General features: G+C 36.4%; 1 protein-coding gene across 3 annotated transcripts in view; it reads left to right on the forward strand.

Moving 5' to 3' along the window:
• Positions 1-25634, forward strand: part of RYR2 (ryanodine receptor 2) — a 332798-nt gene that overhangs the window by 124368 nt on the left and 182796 nt on the right. For all 3 annotated transcript variants that reach the window (XR_015796687.1, XM_088143916.1, XM_088143914.1), the window contains 7 exons: positions 10371-10445; positions 11773-11929; positions 19710-19874; positions 22161-22282; positions 23011-23194; positions 24437-24572; positions 25374-25469. Coding sequence is in view for 2 of the 3 variants with exons in the window: in XM_088143916.1 (XP_088000042.1) it covers positions 10371-10445; positions 11773-11929; positions 19710-19874; positions 22161-22282; positions 23011-23194; positions 24437-24572; positions 25374-25469 (935 nt within the window). In the remaining variant the exon portion in view is untranslated. The remainder of the gene's footprint in view (positions 1-10370; positions 10446-11772; positions 11930-19709; positions 19875-22160; positions 22283-23010; positions 23195-24436; positions 24573-25373; positions 25470-25634) is intronic.

The following is a 25634-nucleotide window of genomic DNA, read 5'->3' on the forward strand; positions in this document are numbered from 1 at the left end:
TAACAGTCTGAATGTGCCTTCTGGTAACTTAAATCCATTGTTCCATCCTGCACTTTGGAATGCATGAGGATAGGTCTTATTTTATATGACATCCTTTCTGGTATTTTGTGGGATTGCCCATTTGCCTAAGGTCTGCTTTAATTCAGTAAAAAAAAAAAAAATTAAAATAGACGAAGAATGTATTTTCTTGAAATATGGTATCTCCGAAACTGGTGGTAAGGGGTTTTTCTCTGGAATCTTAAGAAGTTTCCTCCAATGTAGCACTTTTTACTCTTGTACCTGACACCTTTGTGCTTTTGGTGTTTTTGTTTGCTTAGTTTTAGTAAGTACAGTAGTAGGATATAGTACATTGTGGTTAGGGAAGGCTATCATAACATGTCCAATGTAGAAAGAAATCTGGATAGCTTAGTCCTACGAATGATTGTGGTATATGGCATCCTAGAAACCATAGTGGTTTCAGAGCCAGAAAAATGTGAGCAAAATTTTTCTATAAAGCTGTATATAAAATTGGTTGAATATACTACTTGAGAAAAAATGTCCAAATTATGGGTCTTCATCTGTCACATATGAATATTAAAAATGTTAAATATTTTATATGCTTCACTTGGCTAAATTGATACGGCATACTGAAGTGGGTGGTTTAAAGCCAGAAACCAGGTCATTTCCAGATCACACCCAGGCCCCAAGTAACTTATCTTAACTAGACCAGCTCATGTTGTGTGAATCTGAAAGAGATGGTTAACACAGGGCTAATTCTTGCTTCTCACTGGCTATAAGAGCAAGTGTCTAGTGTGGTTTTGAAGAATGAGGCTTGGGTAGGAACTCTATTTTGGGGGGTTGGTTTTGTTTTTTACTCTGAGGGTACACAGGTGTATGTGAAATGGGTATTGGAACCAGGTTGGGTGAGAACTGAGTCTTCCCAACCCATCTGTGGTAGATAAAATAAAAAAACAAGAAAAAAGCCAGTAAGTAAGTAATCATAGTAAACTATGTAAGTTGCAGTTTTAAGAGACTGCATTGTTAGGTATGAACATTTCTTATAGTTCTGTTGCATATTAAGATGAGGCAATTCTGTCGAAGAAGGGATAAATAAATAGTCTAATTTGTCAGCCCAAAAATCAGCCATCACAGTGAGGTAATCAAACAGAATAAGTCAAATCCAATCCAAGAATCGTGACTAGTGATTCCTTACTAGATTTGAAGGAATCAGGTGAGAGAGCAGGCAAAAATCAGGAAATTTGAATGGTCTGAGGAAGGCCTAGATTTTCAATGTGAAGTGACATAGTGGATGGTTGCAAATGGTGTTTCCAAGTCAACAAACTTCTTGGCATGCTAGGTACCTGTTTTTGGCCAGCTGGTGCTGATCTGCTTATACTTCAATGGTACTCAGCCCATTAAGTCTCCACATGATAGCACTTGCTTAATTCCATGAATATAGATGGGTATGGTTCTGATTCCAGTTTTACATTTGGGCATTGACCTCCAGAGCATTACAAAACTTTTTCCCCTGTGCTCTTGGCTTCACCTTCCTCATTCAAGTCTGAGCTGGATATCACAGAACAGATGGGAAGACTAATGAGGAATTGTTATCACTGAGCATGTGCTTTACATTTCTAAGATGTAAATTCTATTCCTGGGTTATATTGTTGTATTATGTGTTATATTAAAAAAGATGTTCAGTAGCGAACTTGACCGAAGATGTTAGGAAGTTTGAGTAAGAATAGATAATACACTGTTAAGATAAGAAAATTCATATGGCCTTTTTCCCAACTGCAAATGAAACATTTAAAATTATAAGCAGTGAAGGAATTTCTGATTCTGAGAGGCTTTTTTATGAGAAAAAAATTGGCAACAAGAGGATAAATCTTAAATTTTACAAAAACATTTCTTATCAGTATACAGTAGCTTGATCATCTGAGTACTTCATGGAAAAGGGCTAGTCTGAAGTGAATTAATGTTTGAGTTAGCCCAGGGCTTATAGAACTAGTCCATTTGTTATCTTCATTTATTGAAGCATTGAAAGTAGAAATAACATTTTAAAATCTTCTCATTTTCTTGTTACCCATAGTACCTAGGGCTTGCCTCAGGGATTAGTGTGTGAGAAAGTTACAGAATAATCTAGTAGCTGCTCTGTTAGCTGAACTAAGAAGGAAAAATAATTATCATGTGTCACTATATTTTGTGCTGGAAAAAAATTGTCTAGAGGAGAAATATATATCTTATGAGAATGCTGGTTACCATTACATTGAAGACCTGAATCATTCAAGCCACATTTTGTCTAAGGATGCAGCTTTACCTAATACTCAATTCTCAAAATATAAATGTGAATTGAAATATAGTTATATATTTACATTTTTGCCACTTTTGTGATGCAGTCTGAAAATGTGTATGTTAATGAAAATATAAAATTGCTATTTTAAAAAAGGTAAATTAATAAAATCACATATAGAATATGCTAGGAGAAATGTGCATGAAGATGAATATATAGCATTATGTGCATTATAATTCACTGGAATGAAACAAAATTAAGGTTGAAAAAATGAGGAATTATGTATCCCTAATTTAGCCTACATTTCAGAAAAAACAAGTGTTGAATGATAAAACAGATTATATCCAGAAAACCCATGAATCCAATCTTCTGATCTTCCAAGTATCTCCAGATTACATTGAGAAAATTCAGCAGCAAAATGACTTGTGATATTTGGCTATTTTCCCTCCAAAATAAGGGTAGAAATGGATATGCTATGCCTCTGTGAGGCAAAATTTCCACCCTTAAAATATCCCATGCCCTTTCTCAATCTAAAAAGAAAGTGTTGAAAATGTTTCTCTCTACCCATTCAGTGACTTAATTGTGTTATCAGACTTATCCTTCTGTGGCCCTCAAAATATAGTTTAAAAATATTTTTTTTCTAAAAACAATGTACAGCCTCCTAGTTGAAGAAAATTCTCTGCCTCTGGATTAGATGGATTAAATGTTCGTATCTCTGCCCAGCGAAATATTCTTTCTCATTACCCTAAAACAGGATCTGTGGTTAAATAGTTTCTGAGATTAAGTGCATATACTTTTAAAATTGTTTAAACATTTCAAAGGAACACTAAATTTACAATTAAAATACATTAATATCACATTAAAACAGATTAATTTCAGATTACCTTTACATAGTAATCCTCAATTGTGTATTTAACAGCTACTGTCTCTATTGTGAGTTGTCATAATCTCCAAAATTGTTTAAGGCAAAGCATTTTCATTGGGCAAGTAATATGACCATAACATGACCATATAGTTTCCTGAAGAGTAGAATGTGCTGTGCCCTTAGAAACCCATCAGAGCCAGTGCAAAAAAAGGCAATACAAATGATTAAAGAATTGGAACAACTCCCTTGTGAAGAAAGTTCTTTAGCTCAGGAAAAAAAAGGGGGGGGAGATTTATGCCCACTTCTTCTTCACATAGCACATAGTGAATGTGTAGAATATAGTTCCACAAATTGAAATAATATACTTTAAGGTCTTCAGTAGCCCAATGCTAGGACAATTCTAAAGAGGGAAAGACAAAGTCAAGAGAGATAATCTATAAATAGCAACTAATTGGGTATGTTGATTATGGAATTGCATTTTCATGTTCCTGAATACCTCAATAAATTGATAAATTATGCCGAAGGGGAAAAATGAGAATCCTAATATCCTAATTCACAATCACACACACACAAACACATGTAATACATAATATTAAAATGAAACAGGAAGGGGAAGTTACTGGCCATGAAGAACACTTCCTCCCCCTTTTATCCTCCAGTGAATCAGGACGGTGTCTGCCTAAGCCATTTCTGAAAATTATCTTGTTCCTATGGACTTAAAAAATCTTTCAGCCTCTTTTGCCTAGGTAATGGTTCTTGCATATTTCCATCAAGGCCATCTTCCTTAGGCTCTTCAATTAGTGAGTACAGTAGGACATTCTGTACCCTAGAGGGTACTTGTAAATCCAAATTGACTGGATTAACAATGCAGGTTAAAAGAACTAATCATTTTGTTTTGATAGGAATTAATTGTAACATGAAACTGGTATGAAACTATTTTCATTGGTTAAGTGCACCTCTCAAGACCTCTGAATTTATTTCTTGCTATAAAAATAATGAACAATAATTACATGACCTTCTGCAAAACCATGGCAACATAGCTTTAGTGGGTATCCACTCCTGCGTCATAGTGGCTCTTGAAGTATCTTCTAAATACAGCATAGTTTATTGCCATACATCTGAGGGACCAAAAGTTTAAGGCTCTGTAGAAAAGTCCTTGTGGAAGATTCATGAGCGTGCACTTTTAGAAAATCTTCACAAGTGAACTTTTTTACTTTCCCCAGCTGCATACTTGTTTTCAGATTTGTTCTGAGCTGTCTTTGATTCTTTTTTCTTTTTTAAAAAATAACCATATGTAGTTTGGCACATAGGTTATTCTTTCTCTAAATGGTAGGAACTTATAATAATAAAATAATTCTCTATAGTATCTTTAGGGTTAGGGTAATAAAATATTCTCTATGGTATCTTTATACATATTATATGTCTAATAATAATGTTATGCATAATTATAATGTATTTTTATGCACTGTTTTACAATGCAATTAAGAAAGGAAGTGATTTATGAGATATAGAAATATATAATGATTAAGAGTTGGCTTGCTCATACCTATTAACTGGCTACTTAGAAAGCATAATACAGTTGCTGGATATTGTTAAAGAGGATCAGTGTTAGTCTATGGTGGAAAAAAATCGAAAGCGTCCAGGACACTCCATGGCAGACCACCAAGTGACTGTTTTGAAAAAATGAGAATTTAGTAGCACCATTGCATGAGAGATTGTTGAAGTTACATACATCAAAAGGTTCCAGGCAATCTCAGAAACTAACTCTCAACTAACACAGTGGGTTTTCAACTCATTACAATTCTTACAATTCTTAATTGATAAGGTACTTGTAATCTCTCTCACATGTAACCTGCATCTGAATAACCAATCTGTCTTTCCCTCCCTGCCCCTACCCACCTTCCATTTTAAATCCTGCATCAATCTAGCCATTCTATGCATCTGATGAAGTTAGTTACAGCTCACGAACACTTACGCTTTTAAATAAAATGTGTTAGTCAGAAAAGATGCTTCCAGACTCCTCCTCATTATTTGCTGGATAAGGATATAAAAGATTCTGCTACAAATTCCTGTAGGAGTGGATTTTGATTTTTGCCTCAAGAGGAATTCAGGATGGAAGAAATGTAAGCCCCATACAAGAGACTTAAAAAAGTCAAGAACTGCAGACTTTGCACTTTGTAAAATGTACAATTTGGCTGAGGGATTTCTCTAGCTCTTCTTTGTGGTCTCTGTATATTACAAATATAGTTTCTAGTATCTGCACAGGCACCATCCATATGTTCTACAGCTGAGCTGATTTTGGCAACCTTAAATACTTCCTCACACTGCATGCCTGCAGAATTTCCAGTTATATACCTTACTTTCTTCTGATTACCATTGATTTAACTTCCTTCTTGTTCAAGTTGGGTGTGCCTTCTGAATTTACTATTCTTTTTCATGTATTTTTAAATAATTACTCTACACTTTCTCCCCCAAAGTTTTACTTTTGTCAGTAATTCACAACCTGCATGTCTTGTCTTTCTTGTGGCTTGTTTAGATCAAGCATATCAGTGTCCCAACCTCAGATGGATATTCTCTCTTCCTTTTGGATTTGGGCACTGGCTTCTGAGTGGATTCAGGTCATCTCTCTCAAAGGTTCACAAAGCATACACAATAGCTCTTATCATTTTAGGGTCTTGCTCTAGGAACAAAAGAAATAGGGAGCAATTACAGCTAATACTTTGTTTTCTGGAGTGCCCAAAACATTTGTATAGATTAACATCAGAGAGCAGTAAGCTGACTGCATCACGTAAGGACATTTCTTCTGTCTTTGTTCCTCTCTTGTACTGGTGGTACTGGCATCAGGTGTAAAGCACAAGTATTAAGATCAATTGCTGACATTAAAAGCTGTGTGTTGAAACCACCAGAGGAAGAGGATTTCAGAATATAAATAGGTAGAGGCTATGTTGGCCTACTCCACACTTTACTACTGCTACTATTTTTGTTTATTTAGTCACTTTATATGGCTGTCCATCTCACAATAGGAACTCTGGTAGCTAACAAATATTCATTGCCTATGCTAACAAAAGGTGGGAAACCTATGAGGCCTAAGTCGTTTTCACTTATTAAAGATATTTTTCTAAGTTCAGAGTCTGAAGGGAAAATGAATGAGAAATCTGTCAATTGAAATCTTCTCCATACTCCATATAGAGAGACCATCAGCACTCTTTTAAGTACTACATTGCCACTATCTCTTTTTATCACATTCAAATTAATATTTTCTACAGTACCTGTTCTGATTATCGGGTGAGCCCATAGTGAACCCATAGAAATCAATCTCAGTCAAGTTTAATTCTCTGCTTTATTTTTTAACTGCTTCAGTTATAATACTGATAATATTTCTTATTTGACAGGCGATGTTAAGATGGCCCATGGTATTCTTCAGTATCAAGAGAGCACCTCCAAAATAGAATGACTACCATGAATGTGTGTATGTGGTGAAGGGAAAACACCAGCCTTCTTTGAGTAAACCACAGCAGCAAAGCATGAATGTCTGCAATAATTGAAAAAGTGTCATGCAATGAATGCATTACCTATCTCTGTCCACTCCAGTACTGTTTTCCATTACTTTTAATGCTTCTTAAAGACTTGGTCTCAAAGCTTTCTGCTGTCATACAATTAGTAGTTTCATCACCCCAAAACCATAAATCCATCTCTATCAGTTACACTAGGAGCTCTGTCTTTCTGTTCACTGGACCAGATCATTATTGACCATGCTGAAGCTCATTATCATCAGAAGACATTCAGTACTATACTGAACAAATGCTGTGAATGAAAAACTAGGAAGCTAGATAGTCAATCTAGCTGATAATTCAGGCTGTGCAAGTTAATGCATTGACTCTAGTTTTCATATTGATGTTGTTAGTACTGCTCCATGCTACTAAGGACTTCTGGCAGAGGCTAATTTTAATAGTGTAGTCCCAAGGCTTCACAGGTGATGAAGCATGGTGCATTGTATGGACCTGGGTCCACTAGATTTTCCCTAAATGGTATAAGTTATGGAGGCAAGACGCTCCTTTTTGAACTCAATGCCAGCTAACAAAATCCCACTTTAAAATTGCTATTTTGATTTCAGTCCTCTTGGGAGCATAGGAAATATCCTAAACATTGATATTGACTGCAGCCCCTGTTCTGAAAGACATACCTGGTTTGTACCAACTGCCTTTGGTCTATTTTTTCTTAGAGAGATTGTGTAGATTATGCTCCCCGCCCCACCATAAAAATCAAGGCTATGCCATGGACTATCACTGCAGTGCCATCTTTTCTTTGTTGTACTCTCTCTTCCTTGACTGTGCTACCTGAGATGTAGATACTTCTCTGCATAGAAGCAATCAAGGTTCTCTGTTCACAGGATTTTATTTCTATTGTTTCATGTTTCCGAGATGAGATAGCACCCTGAGACCAAGTCTCAAGACCTGTTATTTCATAACTCTTCGTACATTTCAGATGGAGATGGTTGCATCATACTTCCACTGCTACATCACAGAGGTTGGTTAGTGTGGATTGTTTTGAAGGATGTATATTTCCAAGTCTGAGGAAACAGTTCTTCCAGTTCGAAGTGTTTCCCTCTGATCTTTCAATAGCATCTCAAGTAGTTACAAAGTACATGCCTATATGGTGGTCTGCTTACCAAGGAATATAGATATTTTCTTATTCCAGTGATTCATTATTGGTCTTTCTGATGGCAGAAGATGTGTGTATCAACTTCATTATTAAACTAGCTGTTCTAGATTTCTTAGGTCTGTATGACAACTGTGAAAATCTCAGCTGACCTTGCAATCCATACATTTTCTAGCACTTCTGCTTAATTCTTGTAGGGTCAAGTTTTCTTGAGTCTAGCAAGGTAATGACACTCATTGCTCTTTTCTTTATAGATTTTTGTAAGTACCAATTGAGCTCAACTGCCTACATTCATTCATCATTCCCACTTGGTAGCACAGCCCCATCATCTCAGTCAAGGATTTCTGGTTTTCCACATTATTTTTCCCCATATTCCTAACCATTTTAGTGATTAAGGAAGATATGTTTCCAGGGCATGACTGTAAGACAGATATGATCTGCTTCAGAAAAGAAGCTGTATGTCAGTATGAATAAACTTCAGTTTAGAAGGCCTTAAATTTTCAAGATAAGGTTGACAAGCAAGGTAATTCAAGTGGTCAATGATAAATCTACAACCATATTTGAAATTGTTTTCAGTAAAGAAGAGGTAGAGTTGTGGTTAGATATTTACTGGAAACAAATTTTGTTGGGAAGTTTTTGTATTAATCAGGATACTGTTTTGCCAGTGTTTCTTCCTTCCTCAATCACATAATTCAGAATCAATCAATCAATCAATCATAAATAAATAAATAAATAAATAAAAATTAATAATAAATAAAAGAGATCGCAAGGCATATTTATTTACAGCCAAAAGGCCCATATAGCAAGTTACAAATACAGTCTAAAATTTAACATTAGAAAAAATGATTTAACAAGTAAAGTATTTCATAAATATTACATAATACACTTTAAACCCCCACTAATTGATTTATTACTACAAACCTTATTTTTATAGCCATAGTTAAAAATTTTGCTGTTACCTCTGTAATTTTAGGATTTTCATCTGCAAGTTAAATTTTAACATACTCAGAAGTATCTCTTTCTGGTTTTGATTTTAAAATGGGCCAGATAACTTCCTGCTGAAGATTCTTATAAATTCATAATACAATAAAATATGATCCACCATTTAAAGATCAGTACCATTACAGGGACAAAATCTTTGAGAGATGAGGATTTTTTGAAATCTACCATATAGCATATTTGATGTCAACACATTTAATCTAGCTTTTGAAAAGGCTATTCTGTATTTCCTTAAGTTACAGGTAAAGACGAGACTTTGGCTTTAGCCGTTAATTCTTGTACTAATTATCCCATAATCTCTGTTTAATACAATGAAATGCTGATGTCATTACCTCTGGAAAATAAATAATCAGGGTCAATACCAATCTGGCTAATCTTTTAGGTTACCTCTTTAATTCTGACACAAAGAAATTATTTAAAAAGTTTAAATTGAAACAAGGACAGCTGAAGAAAAAAAGTAAAAACATAAAGAACAATAAAGCAAGTAAATTGACTGGGAAGTTAAAATTAAACAGACTGTTTAATATTATGGATGCACAAGACATATTATATACCTACCTGGTCTGACCTTCTGACTTTTGTTTACTACCACCACCTTGATATCGGGGTTATGTAACGTACAATGTTTGGTTGAATAACATTATCTTTGATGCTACATTGGCTTTGATGCCTGGCCTACCTCTGATAAGTGTACTTTACTAGTTACCCATACATGGGGTGCAGAGACCACAATGAAGAGGAACAGTTTGCTCACTGTAACTGTTTCTTTGACTAGTAGTATCTGCATTCACACAAATTTCTGCCTTCCCAGTGTTGGTACTTACCTCATGAGGTAAATAATAGTCCTTCAGGTATGTGCAATGGGAGGAAACATTTGGGACCCACCCAAATCAGCTCAGCTCTAGAATGTTCTGATGGTATCTGAACAGGAAAGTTATACATATGAATGCACAGTTGACTGCTTGAAGAACCACAGAAACAGGTAAGCAACCTGTTCCTTTTTTTAATTTTTAAAAAGCCTGAATGCTTAAAGAGCATCGTGCTCTTTAGACCTTTTCTCTTTCTTCAATACTTCCTGGAACGAGCATGTGGCTATGCAACCCTGTATGGCCTTGTCCTTCCAAGAAACCCTGAGGAAGGAGGTAGCTTCTGTACTACTTTCCTAGTGCAGCTTTATATAGCTCTGGATTTTTAAAAGTTAAGCAAAGCTGGAAAACATAAATTGGCCACCTCATGGTTTTCAAAAAATAAATGCTGTTCATTTTGGTGGCTTTTTAAAAAATATGTATTTTACAAAAAATTCCAGAGCTGTCATATTGCATTGGACAGGATACTATGTAATACAATCTAATAATACTTTTTCACTGCTTTGAGAGAAGTTATCTGGGATTGAAAATGTAAATTTTAAGAGTTTATGAGTGTATGCACATTGCTTTGGTTATTGTACTTACACAGTATTTATTTTAACCAACCTCTGCAACTGGTCAAATAAATACATTTGCGTGGGGAAGAAAATAAACATCAATCTGTTTTCACCACAAATATCTAAAATAACTCAAAATGCCTTTTGTTTTGTAGAACTGTCCATTATGAGGGTGGTGCTGTGTCAATTCACGCTCGTTCTCTTTGGCGACTGGAGACTTTGAGGGTTGCGTAAGTAAACTCTGGCATAATGTATTCCATTATGATGACTAATGTCTCCCCTCTGTAAAATGTTGTTACAAAAATTGTAGGTATGCTAAAAGGCTTTGATTCCATTTGGAAATAGTATCAAAATTATAATGTGCAATGGTCTGTTAAGATTTCATTTGAAATTCATTGTAAGCGTGTGTATTGATGCCAAATATTGCCTCTTTTAAAATATTTTTGAGGAAATCCTGTGGAAATGAATGCTTATTGGTTGATCACTTAATGAGAGTAACTGTGAGCAAAGGTTGTGTCACAGTTCTGTTTGATAAATTACAAGCTAACCGATCAGATTTTTAGCATCTTTAAATTTGACAAGCCTCAGACTGTGATTTGACAGATGTACCTTTGCCTGAAATTCAATTTGACAGTGATGTTGTACTATCTCCTACACAAATAATATGATAAATGTGTACTTCTTTTATATCAGAACATGTTCCAGCTACTGAGTGAATTTGGGGCATATTTGCTCTTTGCTTTTCTCTCGTATATTGTTTTATTGGAAAGTGAAATATTCAGTTAAAAATAATTTAAATGATTATTTGCATTAGTATATCTCTGTCTTCTTCACACATACATGAATACCCACTTCTTAAAGCAAGCAAATTAATATCAGTTGCTGGGAGAGGACTTTTGCTGTCAATGCATGTAGGTCAAATTGATGTATTATCAATTTATTATGTACCACATTGTTGTGAACAGAACTCAGCATTTTGCAGCACTGTATTGGTAGCATCTGAGAATGTGACTAACTGAACCTATCATTTGTCTTTTTTGTTTCAAAGATACTGGGGCAGTTGATTATATGAAGAAAATCTGGGAAAATATATTTCTGTGAACTCAGTTATTACAATATTATAAATATACCACTTAAATATAAATGAAACAGAATCCACCAAAATATCTCCTTGTGGACTTTACAGGTCTTATTTCTTTCAATTGATTTGGTGGATACAAATCTGTTTGTCTTCTGATTTGTGATTTGAGTATGAGATTTGAGTATGAGATTTAACACAATAAATCTGGTCCCAAAATAAGGCACATTTAGATTGGCTTTCAGTTGAAATTATCAAGTATTCTTAGCATGTAAGTAACTTGATGTCTGCTTTAAATGTCTTATATTTGAGATAACACTGAACTGTGATTTCAGCATACCTTTAATTCCAGATATTACATTCAAATTAAATAACAATACAGAAATATTTTAGTTGGTAGTTTTTAATCATGTTTCATATTTTCATTTACCACTTAATATTTTAAATAATTTAAGAATCTTAACTTTAATTTTTATTAGGTGGAGTGGAAGTCACATTAGATGGGGGCAGCCATTCAGATTAAGACATATAACAACAGGAAAATATTTAAATCTCATGGATGACAACAGTCTTCTTCTAACAGACAAAGAAAAAGCTGATGTGAAATCTACAGCATTTTGTTTTCGATCTTCCAAGGTAAATACTTGTAATATAAGTATTCCTCCATTTAATTTAATTTAATTTAATTTAATTTAATTTAATTTAATTTAATTTATTCACTTTAGGCACCACCCAGTCCAAACTGACTCTGAGCGGTGTACAATCAAACCAAACAAAAATAGAAAATGCAATATAATACAGTATATTAACAAATAAATAAGAAATGGAATGAAGAACAAGAACAGATGGCAAATCCAGCAAACAGCAGCCATACCCCAGAATATATCCAACAGAGGCCCCCACCACTCTAAACCAAGGCCCCTTCAGGGCTTTCTGGAATGCTATCAGAGTGGGATCTACATGAGTTGTTCCCTGGGTCCCAACAGATGACACTATTTAATTGAAGGGACCCGGAGTATCAGCCAGGCAGACACAATGAGATATAGGCAGTCTCTCAGATAACCACGCTCTATGCCAATAATGAAATTATAATTAATCAATAGTTAATTATGAATAATTAACCAATACTTAAATACTTTCTTTGGTACATACTAGGTTATTAAACTGGCTTCACACTAAGGTTACTATCCTGGTTTAAGATTAATATCTGGTGTCCTGGTTCAGGTAAATCAAGGAATGGTTAATTAGAGACTTTGTGGGGGGAGGGTGCTTGCTTCCATTAGAAAGAGAAGAATAAAAGCATTTCATAAGCCAAGATACGATTGTTCAAAATGAGCCAATAACAGGAACCACTTCTCAGATTTACCTTGCCATAACACAAGGCGGGTAGCCGTGGACAACTGCAAGTCCCCCAGCATCCCATGTGTGCCCTTCAGCACCTTCTGTTATTGAAGCTTGGCAGCAAATTGCCCAATATTAGTAATGTATTTTAAAGCTAGGGGCAGAGGCGGTTTATCTTTCAGAGGCTTCTTGCTTCCAGTCCTTTGTGGCTCCTGACTTAGACATTTCCTAATGCAAGGGTAGAGATAGAGATAGCTGAACTGCATCTTATATTGCTAATTGTTCTTTTTGACTCTCTTTGACAAATGTGTTGCATTTTCTATGTCTCTTTATTTTACTCTTCATTGATGTGCTTTTCCTTAACATGTTGCTTTTTTCCTTCCTTCCTTCCTTCCTTCCTTCCTTCCTTCCTTCCTTCCTTCCTTCCTTCCTTCCTTCCTTCCTTCCTTCCTTCCTTCCTTCCTTCCTTCCTTCCTTCCTATATATATATTCCCCTCTCACCCCTATGGGTGATATGTATCTTCCTCAATCACGGGTCCTCTACCAGAGGCCTGGGAGTTTGAGGATTCTGCACATTATCTTAGCTGTTCCTAGCACTGCACTCTTCTGGACAGAGAGCTCTGATGTTGGTCCTGGGGTCTGTTGGAGCCACTCTCCCAGCTTAGGAGTCACAGCCCCAAGTGCTCCTACCACCACTGGGACCACTTTGGCCTTTACTTTCCATATCCTCTCTAGTTCTTCCTTCAGGCCCTGGTACTTCTCCAGCTTCTCATACTTCTTCTTCCTGATGTTGCTATCACTTGGACTGCTACATCTATCACCACCGCTGTCTTCTGGTCCTTGTCTACTACCACAATGTCTGGTTGATTGGCCAGTACCTGCCTGTCTGTCTGGATCTGGAAGTCCCACAGGATCTTAGCCCTGTTATTCTCCATGACCTTCTATGGAATCTTCCATCTGGACTTGGGAGGGTCTAGCCCATACACTGTGCAGATGTTCCTGTACACAATGCAAGCTACTTGGTTGTGCCGTTCAGTGTATACTGTTCCTGGTTGCATCTTACACCCTGCCACTATGTGTTGGACTATCTCTGAGGCTTCTTTGCACAATCTGCACCTTGGGTCCTGTCTAGTGTGGTAGACCCCTTCTTCTGTGGATCTGGTGCTTAGTGCCTGTTCTTGTGCTGCTATGATCAGTGCCTCAGTGCTGTCTTTTAGTCCAGCCCTTCCCAGCCACTGGTAGGATTTTCCAATGTCAGCCACCTCAGCTATCTATCGATGGTACATCCCATGCAGGGGCTTGTCTTGCCATGGCACTTCCTCCACTTGAACTTCCTTCCATGTCTACTGCTGCCTCAGGCATTCTCTCAGCAGCTCATCTTTGGGTGCCATCTTGTTGATGTACTCCTGGATGCTCTGGGTTTTGTCCAGGACAATGGTTTTGACACTCACCAGACCCCGCCCACCATCTTTCTGGCTGGTGTACAGTCTCTGGGTGTTGGACTTGGGGTGGAAATCTCCATTCATTGTGAGAAGCTTCTGGGTCTTCACATCAGCACCCTCCATGTCCTCCTTTGGCCAGCTCACTATACCAGCAGAGTATCTGATGACTGGCAGGGCATACGTGTTGAAGGCGTGAATCTTGTTCTTCCCATTGAGCTGGCTCTTCAGGACCTGTCTTATCCTTTGGTGGTACTTGGATGTTGCTGTCTTCCTTGTCTTCTCATTGTGGTTCCCATATGACTGTGGGATACCAAGGTACTTGTAGCTGATCTCTATGTCTCCTATGTGGCCCACTGGTAGTTCCACCCCATCAGTCTTCCCTCTCTTTACTACCATCTGGCCATATTTCTCCAGTCTGAATGATGTCCCAATGTCCTCACTGTAGATCCTTGTCAGGTGGATCAGTGAGTTGCTATCTCATTCACTCTTAGCATGGAGCTTGATGTCATCCATGTAGAGGAGGTGGCTGATGGTAGTTCCACTCTTGAACTTGTACCCATATCCAGTCCTTGGGATTATCTGCCTGAGGGGGTTTAAGCATATGCAAAACAGCAGCAGGGATAGTCCATCACCTTGGTATATACCACACTTGATGGCCACCTGTGCGAGCTGTCTTGAGTTGACTTCCAGTGTTGTCTTCCACAGTCCCATTGAGTTTTTGAGGAAGATCCTGTTGACTTTGTATAGTGCCAGGCATTCACAGATCCATGTGTGTGGCACTGAGTCATAGGCTTTCCTGTAGTCAATCCAGGCTGTGCTCAGATTGTTCTGCCTAGACCATGAGTCTCTCATTACTAAGGAAGATTCCAGACAAGGTGATTGCCTTCGTCTACAGACATTCCTAGAAGTAATGAATTATTTTGATCCCTTTCAGTTAGTATTCAGGCCTGGGCATGGAATAAAAACAGCATTGATTGTCCTGGTTTATGAACTTTGTCAGGATGTGGATGAGGAGAATATGTTCCTCCTGTTCCTCTTGGGCCTTTCAGCAATGACTGATATATCAACCATGGTTCCTTCTGGATGGCCTGTGAGGTTTGTGAGTGGGAAGCAGTGCTTTACAGTGTTTCCACTTCTCTCTTATATGCATGTGAGGGGCATGCATGGGGGAACAAAGGTTGAACTCCTGTTACACAGCAATGAAGGTATTGCTCAAAGTGGCATTTGTTCTCTGTTTCATAAGCTGACCATGGATGATGGTCAAAGGACAGTAGATGAAATAGAGCTTCCCCCAAACATGCCAGAAATTGTAAGTCTTTATCAGAAATGAGATAATTGAAATTCAGAATGGGAAAAGAATTGTGCCCACCTTACCTCATGAAATATATAAGTCTGTGAGAGGTTTGTAAGTGTTTCAAATTTCTGTAGTCAGCTTGGACCTTGATGGGGGTTCTGCACCTTTGAAAAGATGACATCATTGTTGAAAAGCCTCTTTATAACCCATCACTCCTTGTTAAAAAGTCAATAATTATACTTTGCTAGAAGGAACTATTAGGAAAAAAACATGGGGAAGCAAGGTGTGATCAGACTCTGGAACAGATATATAAACACAGTCCCTGAATCAAAAGCATCAGCTTGAAAAACAAAGTGGCATATGGGATGTGGACAGAAAGTGGTTTGGGAAATGAACATGTGTTTGAATAGGAGAAAAACTTGTTGGGTCTCAGAATATGTATTGAAGGGAACCCCTTTCTTGGTATGATGAGTAAGCAATGCAGTTTAAAGCAGCAAAATTAGGAACAAAATAATGAAAAAAAATGGACACAGATCTGAAAATGCTGTATATCCTTACTAGTGTATATGAGGTGAGGGAGGGAGGGAGGTCCAAGACAGAAGAGATTCACATTTAGTTGGATGCATCTTAAGTTTATTCTAAGAAATGTGGTAGTTCAAATAAACCAATGCAGGCAGATCACCAGTGCTTTTTCTCAGCTTAGGATAGAGTTTGTGATTGTACAGATGGTGCATGACTGTCCCTACTTGTTGCATGTGCAGAGTGTGATCCTCAGATTAAATAAGCTAATTGTCCAAATAAGTAATCAGAAAAATGTACAACTGGTTCTGAAAAATAAGATTCATGAAACTTTGGAAGATGTTGGAGCTATGTGGATGCCAAAAGTCATTGTGGATTTATACTTGCTATAATAAGACTCAAAGGGAGTTAAACATTTATTCCACTCTTTGATGTGAATTAGATCTCAGAGTAGCTTGCAATTTAATTTGGTAAAAACATGGGCTTTCTGCAAATGTTACAAAAGCCTAGAAATAAGAGGCAGAGGGCAATGATCCATAATGGTTTTAAAGCCAGTAATTATAAACTACTGGGAGTGAGCCATCCTATTTCTTAACAGTAAAGATTGGAGAATTTGGAGGGGAGGAAGAACAGTAAATAAAGCCTTTCTGTACATTCTCATCAATCCTTTGGGCAAGACAATTACATCTTTGACATTGACTAGTGATGTTTTACAGAATCTGAGCTCCATGAATGAGATTGATAGCACAGTCACAGAGTCTGCACTTCCCCCTTTCTAAACACATCAGTATAGGCTGTATAATTGGTAGACGGAAAGGAGGAGCTCATAGTATGAAATGGTGGTTGGGTGTTGAACTGTAATCTGGTTCTTCAGGTCTTCCATCCTGTAACTGAGTCCATCCACTTTGCTGCTATCCTCTTCTTCTCTTTCCTTCCACCTTTCCAGCAGTAGAGGCTTTTCCAGAGAGCTAGGCCTTTGGATAATGTGTATGAAGTAGGATAATTTGAGTCTAGTCAAATACTTTTTTTCTTACTTCTTCAAGGTCCAACATATGCTTCCATAGAATGTCACAGGGAATATCTTTGCTTGCACTGTTCTGACCTTAAGCTGCGTATAAAGTGGGGGAATAGCAGGTACTGTAAGAAAAATGTACTTGTGTAAGATGAAGGATTTTATGAAGTTGTAGGTGGCACTGGATTCTACTAGGACATGCATTTCTGAATCCAGCTAAGTCTGTAGTGTAAAGCAATGATTAAATGAAGGTGCATAACATTGCATGTCTGGGCTCTACTTAATTTACGGATACCCTAGTCTCTGAGTCTTTGGAAATTGATATGGACTCATTTCCCAACAGGCTAGATCTGGAGTGTTTTGGGCAACTGCTTGCAACTGCTCTGTATAAATAAATATGACACAAATGTAATACTTCAAAAGGGGGAGTTTTAGCGGGGCATCTTGTGCCAAATATCCAGATTCTTCACAGTATAAGCATAGACCCTGTGTGCATTAGTGCAATATTTCATAGGTAGAAAATGGAACACTCAATTCACATTGAATGAGGAGGGTTGTATATCTGCCAGGATTCTTATCATATTAGCTGACAGAGAGGTGTGTGTTTGGTGTTGGAGGGTAGCAGCAGAAGCAATAATTGTAGGTCATGTGCTGGGAACAGTATAAATTCTGTTCAATCTGCTGGACTAGATGGCTCATCAACTGGATTAATTGTTCCATATTCTGATACTGGCACATGGAATTGGTGATTTGCAGTCTTGATTAATCTTGGGTCAGAGTGTGGGCTGCCCTCCTATAGTACTGGGAATAATAATATATACAGAACAAGCTGCCTAAAGTAGTCTTATAAAATAGTCTTAACATACAATATGTATTAATATGGGTATAAAATACACTCTCAGCTCTGCATTCTCAAGTAGATATGTAGCTTCATTGAAGAGAATAAGGATTTTCTTCTACAACAATGTTTACTACATAGCGGCACTCAGGAAACTTTCCATATACGTATATATCAGACCCACAGTTCGAGCCCTAGGCCTTTTTGAGGTTTGGCAGCTTTTTTTGCAGCTTGGAAGCTGCCATATGTTTAATGTTTACCAGATAGTTTTCTCTGCTATGAATATCAAGACCCTCACCTCAACAGTATCAACTCTTACAAATTCCATCTTTTCTTTAATTCTTGTTGGCAAAGAGTCACACTGATGTGCCCTGTAAGATCTTATTAAAATGGATGGAAACATTTATATTTACAGTATAATTCTTATTGATGAACTATTGGCTTGCCAGCAGTCAGTCTGTTCTTTTTTTCACTGTGACATTAAATAACAATGTACAAGGTTTTTTTTAATGCTTGTTGATATTTAAAATGTGTTTTTTGATACATATTTATTTATTTAAAAAACTTGCCCATCTCACGCAGTGATTAAAAAACTTTAAAATACATATTTATTTATTTAAGAAGCTTGCCTATTTCACACAGCGATCCTAGCTAGCTACAACAATCAATAAAAACAACAATATAAAACAAATCAGACCCTTTCCACAAGGCACCAGACCACCCATACTGTGGAACCCCTGACTCAGCCCCATCCTAGCCAATGCTTGGGGGAAGAGCCAAGTCTTCATGGCTCTTCTTATTTGTACATCCCATATACCTATTTATCCAGAGTAATATGGCTATAATAAAAAATTAAATATTTATCCTGTCTGTCTGTCTGTCTGTCTGTCTGTCTCTGTCTGTCTGTCTGTCTATCTATCTATCTATCTATCTATCTATCTATCTATCTATCTATCTATCTATCTATCATCATTATCCACCTGTTTTATAACATGTAACATTAGGTTTAGATAAATGCTTAACTTGTTCAGACTTGAATAACTGCTTGTCATTAATCAAACTTACCAGAAGCTGTGGGGAAAAGATGCATTATTTCAGACTACAATCTTAATACCAATTTACTTGGAATAAACTCCATTGAATCAAATTGGAGTTACTGTTAAATACAGAATTGGATTGTTGGATATTATTCTGTTTCTTTTTTATGCTTATGTTCCAGCCTTTTCTTCTAGCCTAGTATTCTTCAGTAGGCTAAAACATATCAGTTTTAATATAAATCTCCATACTACCTCATTTCAGAATTGCATCTTATATTTATATTTTTAAAAAGTCCTAAGAGTGGATAAAATAGTCTTAACATACAATATGTACTACTTTTTTGATGGAATAGCAATCTTATTAGCAATATTTATTAGAAAAATGTTGCCAGAACAAAATGATTTAAAAAAAAAATTCTGTGGATATGAGCCATTCCCTGAAAAAATACCATAATCTGAATAGAGCCCTATTTTATCATACCTACACAAACAGAAATACGGGTGTTTATGGAATGTGTCATAAAAAATGTGCATAGATGTGTTGTGGAAAATTGGCTTGTATCTTTGTATCTCTATTTTGCATGTACTGTACTATATTAATATTATGAATATTTGATGATTTGATGATTTATATAGAAGAAGTACAGAATTCAGGCCCAGAAGTAGTATTAGTATAGTAACCATAAATGAAAATGTGATTAATAAAGAGAACTACATACATTTATTGTGTGCTTGGAGATAGTAGTTTTTTCTTTAAAGATTACCTGCATATGGAGAATAAACATACTTAAGTGCTATTGAAATTAATCTCATGCCACAAGCTAAGCATTATCATTTGTAATGTTAAGTACGCTTACCATTTTCTGTTAAGGTAAAATCTCTCACTCTTCAGAATGCTTTTGTAGATAGCAACTGGCATCTTTTTCTTTGTAGGAAAAATTGGATGTAGGGATAAGAAAAGAAGTTGATGGCATGGGAACCCCTGAAATAAAGTATGGAGATTCAGTCTGCTTTATACAGCATGTAGACACAGGTTTGTGGCTTACCTACCAATCAGTGGATGCAAAGTCTGTAAGAATGGGATCTGTGCAGCGCAAGGTAAGGTGTTACCAAGGCTATTGTATTTAGGATAACTTTGGTGGGATAAGGAGATTAATGCTGAATCTCAATATTTTAAAGTTTACCCAGGATCCAATTCCAATGTGTTTATCTCTCAAACAGCATTAGAGGTATATCTTGGAGTGGTTCTGCTTGCTACAGGAGAGTTCAATTCCAGTTCCTCCTCTGATCTTTTCTCCGAAACAGAGATGTTTTCAGAGGTTATTAGTCTTTTGGACTGGAAGGCTTCCAAGAGTGCACATATATGCATACACACATATATACACTCTGTTTCCTTTTTACTTGCTCATGTGACAAACTTCTTTGTATGTGGATTGTCCAGCATGCTTTTTGAAATGCAAATACATAGTCCTCACTTAATGACCGCAATTGGGGCTGGCAACTCTGTTGCTAAGTGATGCAGTTGTTAAGCAAGACATCACATGACCACAACAGACTTATGACCTCACTTCTGCTGTGGTCATTAAGTGAGATTTCATGTGACCATCACTTGTGATTTTGCTGCCGGCTTCTCCATTGACTCTGCTTGTCGGAAGCTGGCTGTGAAGTGCAGAAATGGCAATCATGTGACCATGGGGACACTGTGGCGGTCGTAAGTACAAGGACTGGTCATAAAGTTACTTTTTTAGTGCCTTTCTAACTTCAGACAGTCTCTAAACAGGGTAGTCATTAAGCAAGAACTACCTATATTTCATTTATATTGATATAAACATTTTTATGGTTATATGAGGATTTTTTACTAGAGTTCAGCAATATAATGAATAAAGAAATTCCTCTAATTTCATTTTTCTTAGCACTATGTTTAACTTGTTTTATAAAATGTATAAATTATATAAACTTGCCTAACTTGCATGGGGAAAAAAGGATATTTCCAAAGCCACTGAAAAGAAAAAAAAAATGCAAAAGAGTACTTTTGGTGGAAGTAAATAAAAAGAAACTTAATCAGCTATACTACCATTAGAATCCATAAATATATCCAGTTTCCTATACATATTTGCATGTTTAACAGTCTTGTCAAAAAGAACATATTGTTCTGAGCTTGGCTCAAATATTCTGTAGTAACTTCCACCAAATTTTCTATAGTTTCTGCTTAATTACTACCACTGTTTTCAAAACAGCATTCTAATATGTAACCTCCTATAAAACAAAACAAAAAAAAGCAAGAAAGTCACAAGATACACAATGTCAGCTATGAAATTGCTTTGGACTCAGCAGATATGTATTAGTAGGAAAAACTTTATTCAAATATACAATGTACCTGGACCTCTCTAGGCAAACAAAACACCAGGATGATAAAAAAAAAATAAAAATAAACCATTGGACTATGATTCAGGAAACATAGACTAGACATTTAAGTGGAGTGAAGTAATGGTAAAAATGTTTCAGAAGAATTGCTTTGGAACCATGCAAACCCATATTAATCATACTGGTGAGATAAAACTCATGAGTTAGCTGTTTATTCAGAGAAAAAGAAAGAACTGGCGGGCAAACTGGTTACAAATTTCTAGCGAAAGTACAGGATTTCAGAACAACAAATAGAGAGGTCTTAGAGTCTCTGAGGATGCATTTAAAGGGGGCTTAACAAAAACTGTTCAGTGAAAGAAAATCTCAGAAAGGTTCTGGTTGACTTCACAGTATTAAAGCTCATCACTGAAAAAGACAAAAGGTGTCTTGTGGAGGACAAGTAGATACCACTATGCAAAATGAAATCTATCAGAGGGTCTGCGCAGGATACCCTTGTTATGCATGGTTCCACATATAAGCAGTTCACGAAGACCAAACCGCATTATGTGGGGTAAAGGTTTTAATCACAAATTATGAAATGATTGCCATTGTTAGCTATAAATTGCCATTCCACATAGCTCATAATTCATCCTGGATTCTGAGCAGCACTCTAACTCTTTGATTTAATTTGCACATCGGGATGCTTCAGAATTGTATTGTTTTTGCTATCAAGACTCTGGATTATTTGACTGAACAATGAATTCATAGTTATATAGGGATTTGCCTGTATCAGCAACATATGGATTTTGTCCATTATTTTTTGTAGTGAAATAGCAATGTTTGCTCATCTCAAACAAAACAATGGGTGAAATAGCTTTTATACGTTCCAAGAGTAAGCTTTAAGGAGTGGTGTAGTGATGGAAATCACTACTGCAATTAGCTCACAGACCTGGACTGAAGCATCCAGAGAAATGGAATTAGGATGAGCAAAAGATTCATCAAATAGCAGCATGTTTTTCTCCATTTGGCTTCTCATTGCAGGCTATCATGCACCATGAAGGCCATATGGATGATGGATTAACGTTGTCCAGATCTCAGCATGAAGAATCACGTACAGCACGAGTAATTCGCAGTACTGTCTTCCTTTTCAACAGGTTCATTAGGTATAAGAGTACTGTTTTTTTCCTGTTATCACTACTTTCTCACTTGCTCTTCTCTCTCAGGTTATTTAGTAGGAGTGTGCATGAAATTTAACTGAAGCTACAATAATCAAATGGGATAATTTGAAATAGATTTTCATTTATCTGGGGTGGAGTGGACATGTTTGGATCTTCACAAAGCTCCATTCTAGATTTGTTTTTCTGGAGCCTGAGATACTTGAATGGTGCCATGTCAGCCATACCAAATTATATGAAGACTCATTCTTTATGTAAAGTACTTTGCTGTCCCAAAACAATAAACATAGGCTAAATTTTAAAACAATTGTCTTGAAAGCCCCCACACCAGTTTTATGTACCTTTAATATGCTTCCCCTCACAACTTTTTAATTTGCCTGCAAAAGTCACTGTGATATTCTGAAAAACAAAAAAATTACAGCTGTTTGTGCTTTTCACATGGAAAACTGGTGCTCCATTTTTTGGAATCACAATCTGGGCGTTACATTGTACTGGATTGTCTCCAGAGCAACTTGTTTATTTCCAGAGCTCCAGATCAGGTCCAGAATTGGACTGGATGATCTTTACACATCCCTTTTAGTTAGTATTGGCTCTTTACTGATACTGAGACACCATGTACTTGTTAATTGTCTGGTTTATTTGGGATATTATAATGACAATGTTAAGAATCAGATTAAAATATATGTCCAATTAGAGAACTTTTACATTAACTTTAGGGGCCTTGATGCTCTCAGCAAGAAAGCAAAGTCTTCCATAGTTGATTTACCCATTGAATCAGTCAGTCTTAGCCTTCGGGACTTGATTGGTTACTTCCATCCACCTGATGAACACCTAGAGCATGAAGACAAACAGAACCGACTTAGAGCTCTGAAGAATCGACAGAATCTCTTCCAAGAAGAGGTAACAGTCTTGTTTTCTTTATCGTGAAGGTTAAAACTGTTTCAAATCTGCAGCATAATGTTCATGAGATTTTGAAATTCAGGGTTTTGTTCAGAGGGAGGCAAAACATGTCAGAACAAAAAGCATCTTTGTCGTCTGAAGATTTCACAAGTCTGTAATTCGTTTCCTTATATTTCTGTTTATAGCTCAATAAATAAGCTACAAGGACAGGCTTCAAACAAGCTTAAACTACCAATAGAGTTTCTCATCTTTTCTGGGCTGGAAATTGAGTTAATTTATACTATAATTTGTTGAAACCAAACAAGTCAGTATCATAAACTACATAATCCTATCTTGTTTCAGTACCCCATAGTTTAAGCTAATCATTTTGTTCTTTTGGGATTCAATCATAAGCCACAATTACTGTAATTAAAATATGAAATGGATAATTCCAGTATTTTCTACACAGACCTGCAGGTAGGAGATGGGAGACAGGGTGGTGGAGCATGTGAGATCAAACCTCATGTGGATAGTGCCAAGTCATATTTTAGGTCTCATTCCATCATAATCCTCCTGGAAAACATGAGGAGATACGTGAGCTGCCTATAATATGCACCATTCTTCAAAAGATTGTAAATGCAGAATATTAGAATTGTACTAGGTTTGCAAAACATGTAGCTCAGTGAAACTGAGTAACCATATGGAGATAGAATTAATATAGAAATTAATTGAATGCTCTTAATAAGCTAGTTAATAAGTATACCTACGGAGAATTACAGTTTTAAAGATGAATTTTGCTTAATGTGGCATAGCTCAGTTCTTCCTAAAGATGTGAAGATGATTATGTAACCATTGTAGGTCAGTGTTTGCCTGTGTCTTTTTCTTTTCCTCCTCCTTGAGACTGTTTCCACAAAGGCCAGTTCCTTTATTGTGTGCTACCTAAATGTGAGTATGTGTGGGTATACAAAAGCATGTATAAAAAAATGCTCAGAGACTGTTAACACAACATCCATCCATCCATCCATCCATCCATCCATCCATCCATCCATCCATCCATCCATCCATCCATCCATCCATCTATCTATCTATCTATCTATCTATCTATCTATCTATCTATCTATCTATCTATCTATCTACCTACCTACCTACCTACCTACCTACCTACCTACCTACCTACCTACCTATCAAGAGAGAGGGACTTTATCTGTGTGTATTCATTTTATACAAAATATTGTTTGAGAATAAACACCTCTTTTCTTATAGGGTATGATCAATTTAGTGCTTGAATGTATTGATCGCTTACATGTATACAGCAGTGCAGCTCATTTTGCTGATGTAGCTGGAAAGGAAGCAGGAGAGACTTGGAAATCTATTCTAAATTCATTGTATGAATTATTAGGTAAGATATATGTTTGAGTAACTGAGATTAGTACCATCCAAACATACACAAATATGTGCTAAAAACCTTGGAATGTTGAAATTTCATGATTTATAGAAGGTAGAGTTTATTGGGTATGATAAAGATCTTCAGATGTACAAGTTCACCCTTGGATTAAAATCAAAGGATTTGTTTAGACTGTAGTTTACACAGAAAGTGCAATGTGCTTATATATTTGTGTGTGTGTGTATGTGTTGATAACTGGCAGATTCAAAATATGAAATTGTTTTTCCTTTCGTGTGAACTAAATTAGATATAGGTACCTCCTGGTGATAAAAAGAACCTCTGTGGCAAATTCACTGATCCTATTACACTCTGGGATCTTGATTTGATTCCATTACATAAGTGCATAGCATAGCATAGCATAGCATAGCATAGCATAGCATAGCATAGCATAGCATAGACTTTAGTTTCAATTTTTTATGCCAAGTCTCTTGCCAGTTTACCTGAAGAATATCATAAAGAGTAAATTTTAAAAATATCTCTATTCTCTAATAAAATAAGTGCTGTAATTTGATATTTAGCTTAAGTATTTTGGATATTAGTGATTCAGTCCTAATCTCTGGAAGCCATAGATTAATGCATCAATGTTGCTATCATTTATAAAATTTCAAATATAATTACTGCTTTTCATGGAATTTTTTTTATCTTAATGTGACATGCTAGTTTATTAAACCCTAATTTTGGGGTGCTATATGATGATTTCAGCCAGTGAATGTAAGAATTTCTAAATTAAGAGTTTATCCCTTTATTCTTTCCTAGCGGCTTTGATTAGAGGGAATCGTAAAAACTGTGCTCAGTTCTCTGGATCTCTCGATTGGCTCATTAGTAGATTGGAGAGATTGGAAGCATCTTCTGGTATGTTTCTTGGCATTATGATGTATATTTGAATCCATGGTTTCTTCTTCCAGAATTTAATATGAATATTTGGCATAATATTCATTTAATAATGATCACTTGAGTGCCAATAAACAGGAACTGAAAGAATGTTGACTGTGAATCTGGTAGAAATGTTGCCAAAAG

Source organism: Python bivittatus, unplaced genomic scaffold, assembly GCF_059951505.1.
Source record: "Python bivittatus isolate LINGU-HERP-01145 unplaced genomic scaffold, Pbiv_v1 ctg000020_np1212, whole genome shotgun sequence".
Classification (NCBI taxonomy): Eukaryota; Metazoa; Chordata; class Lepidosauria; order Squamata; family Pythonidae; genus Python; species Python bivittatus.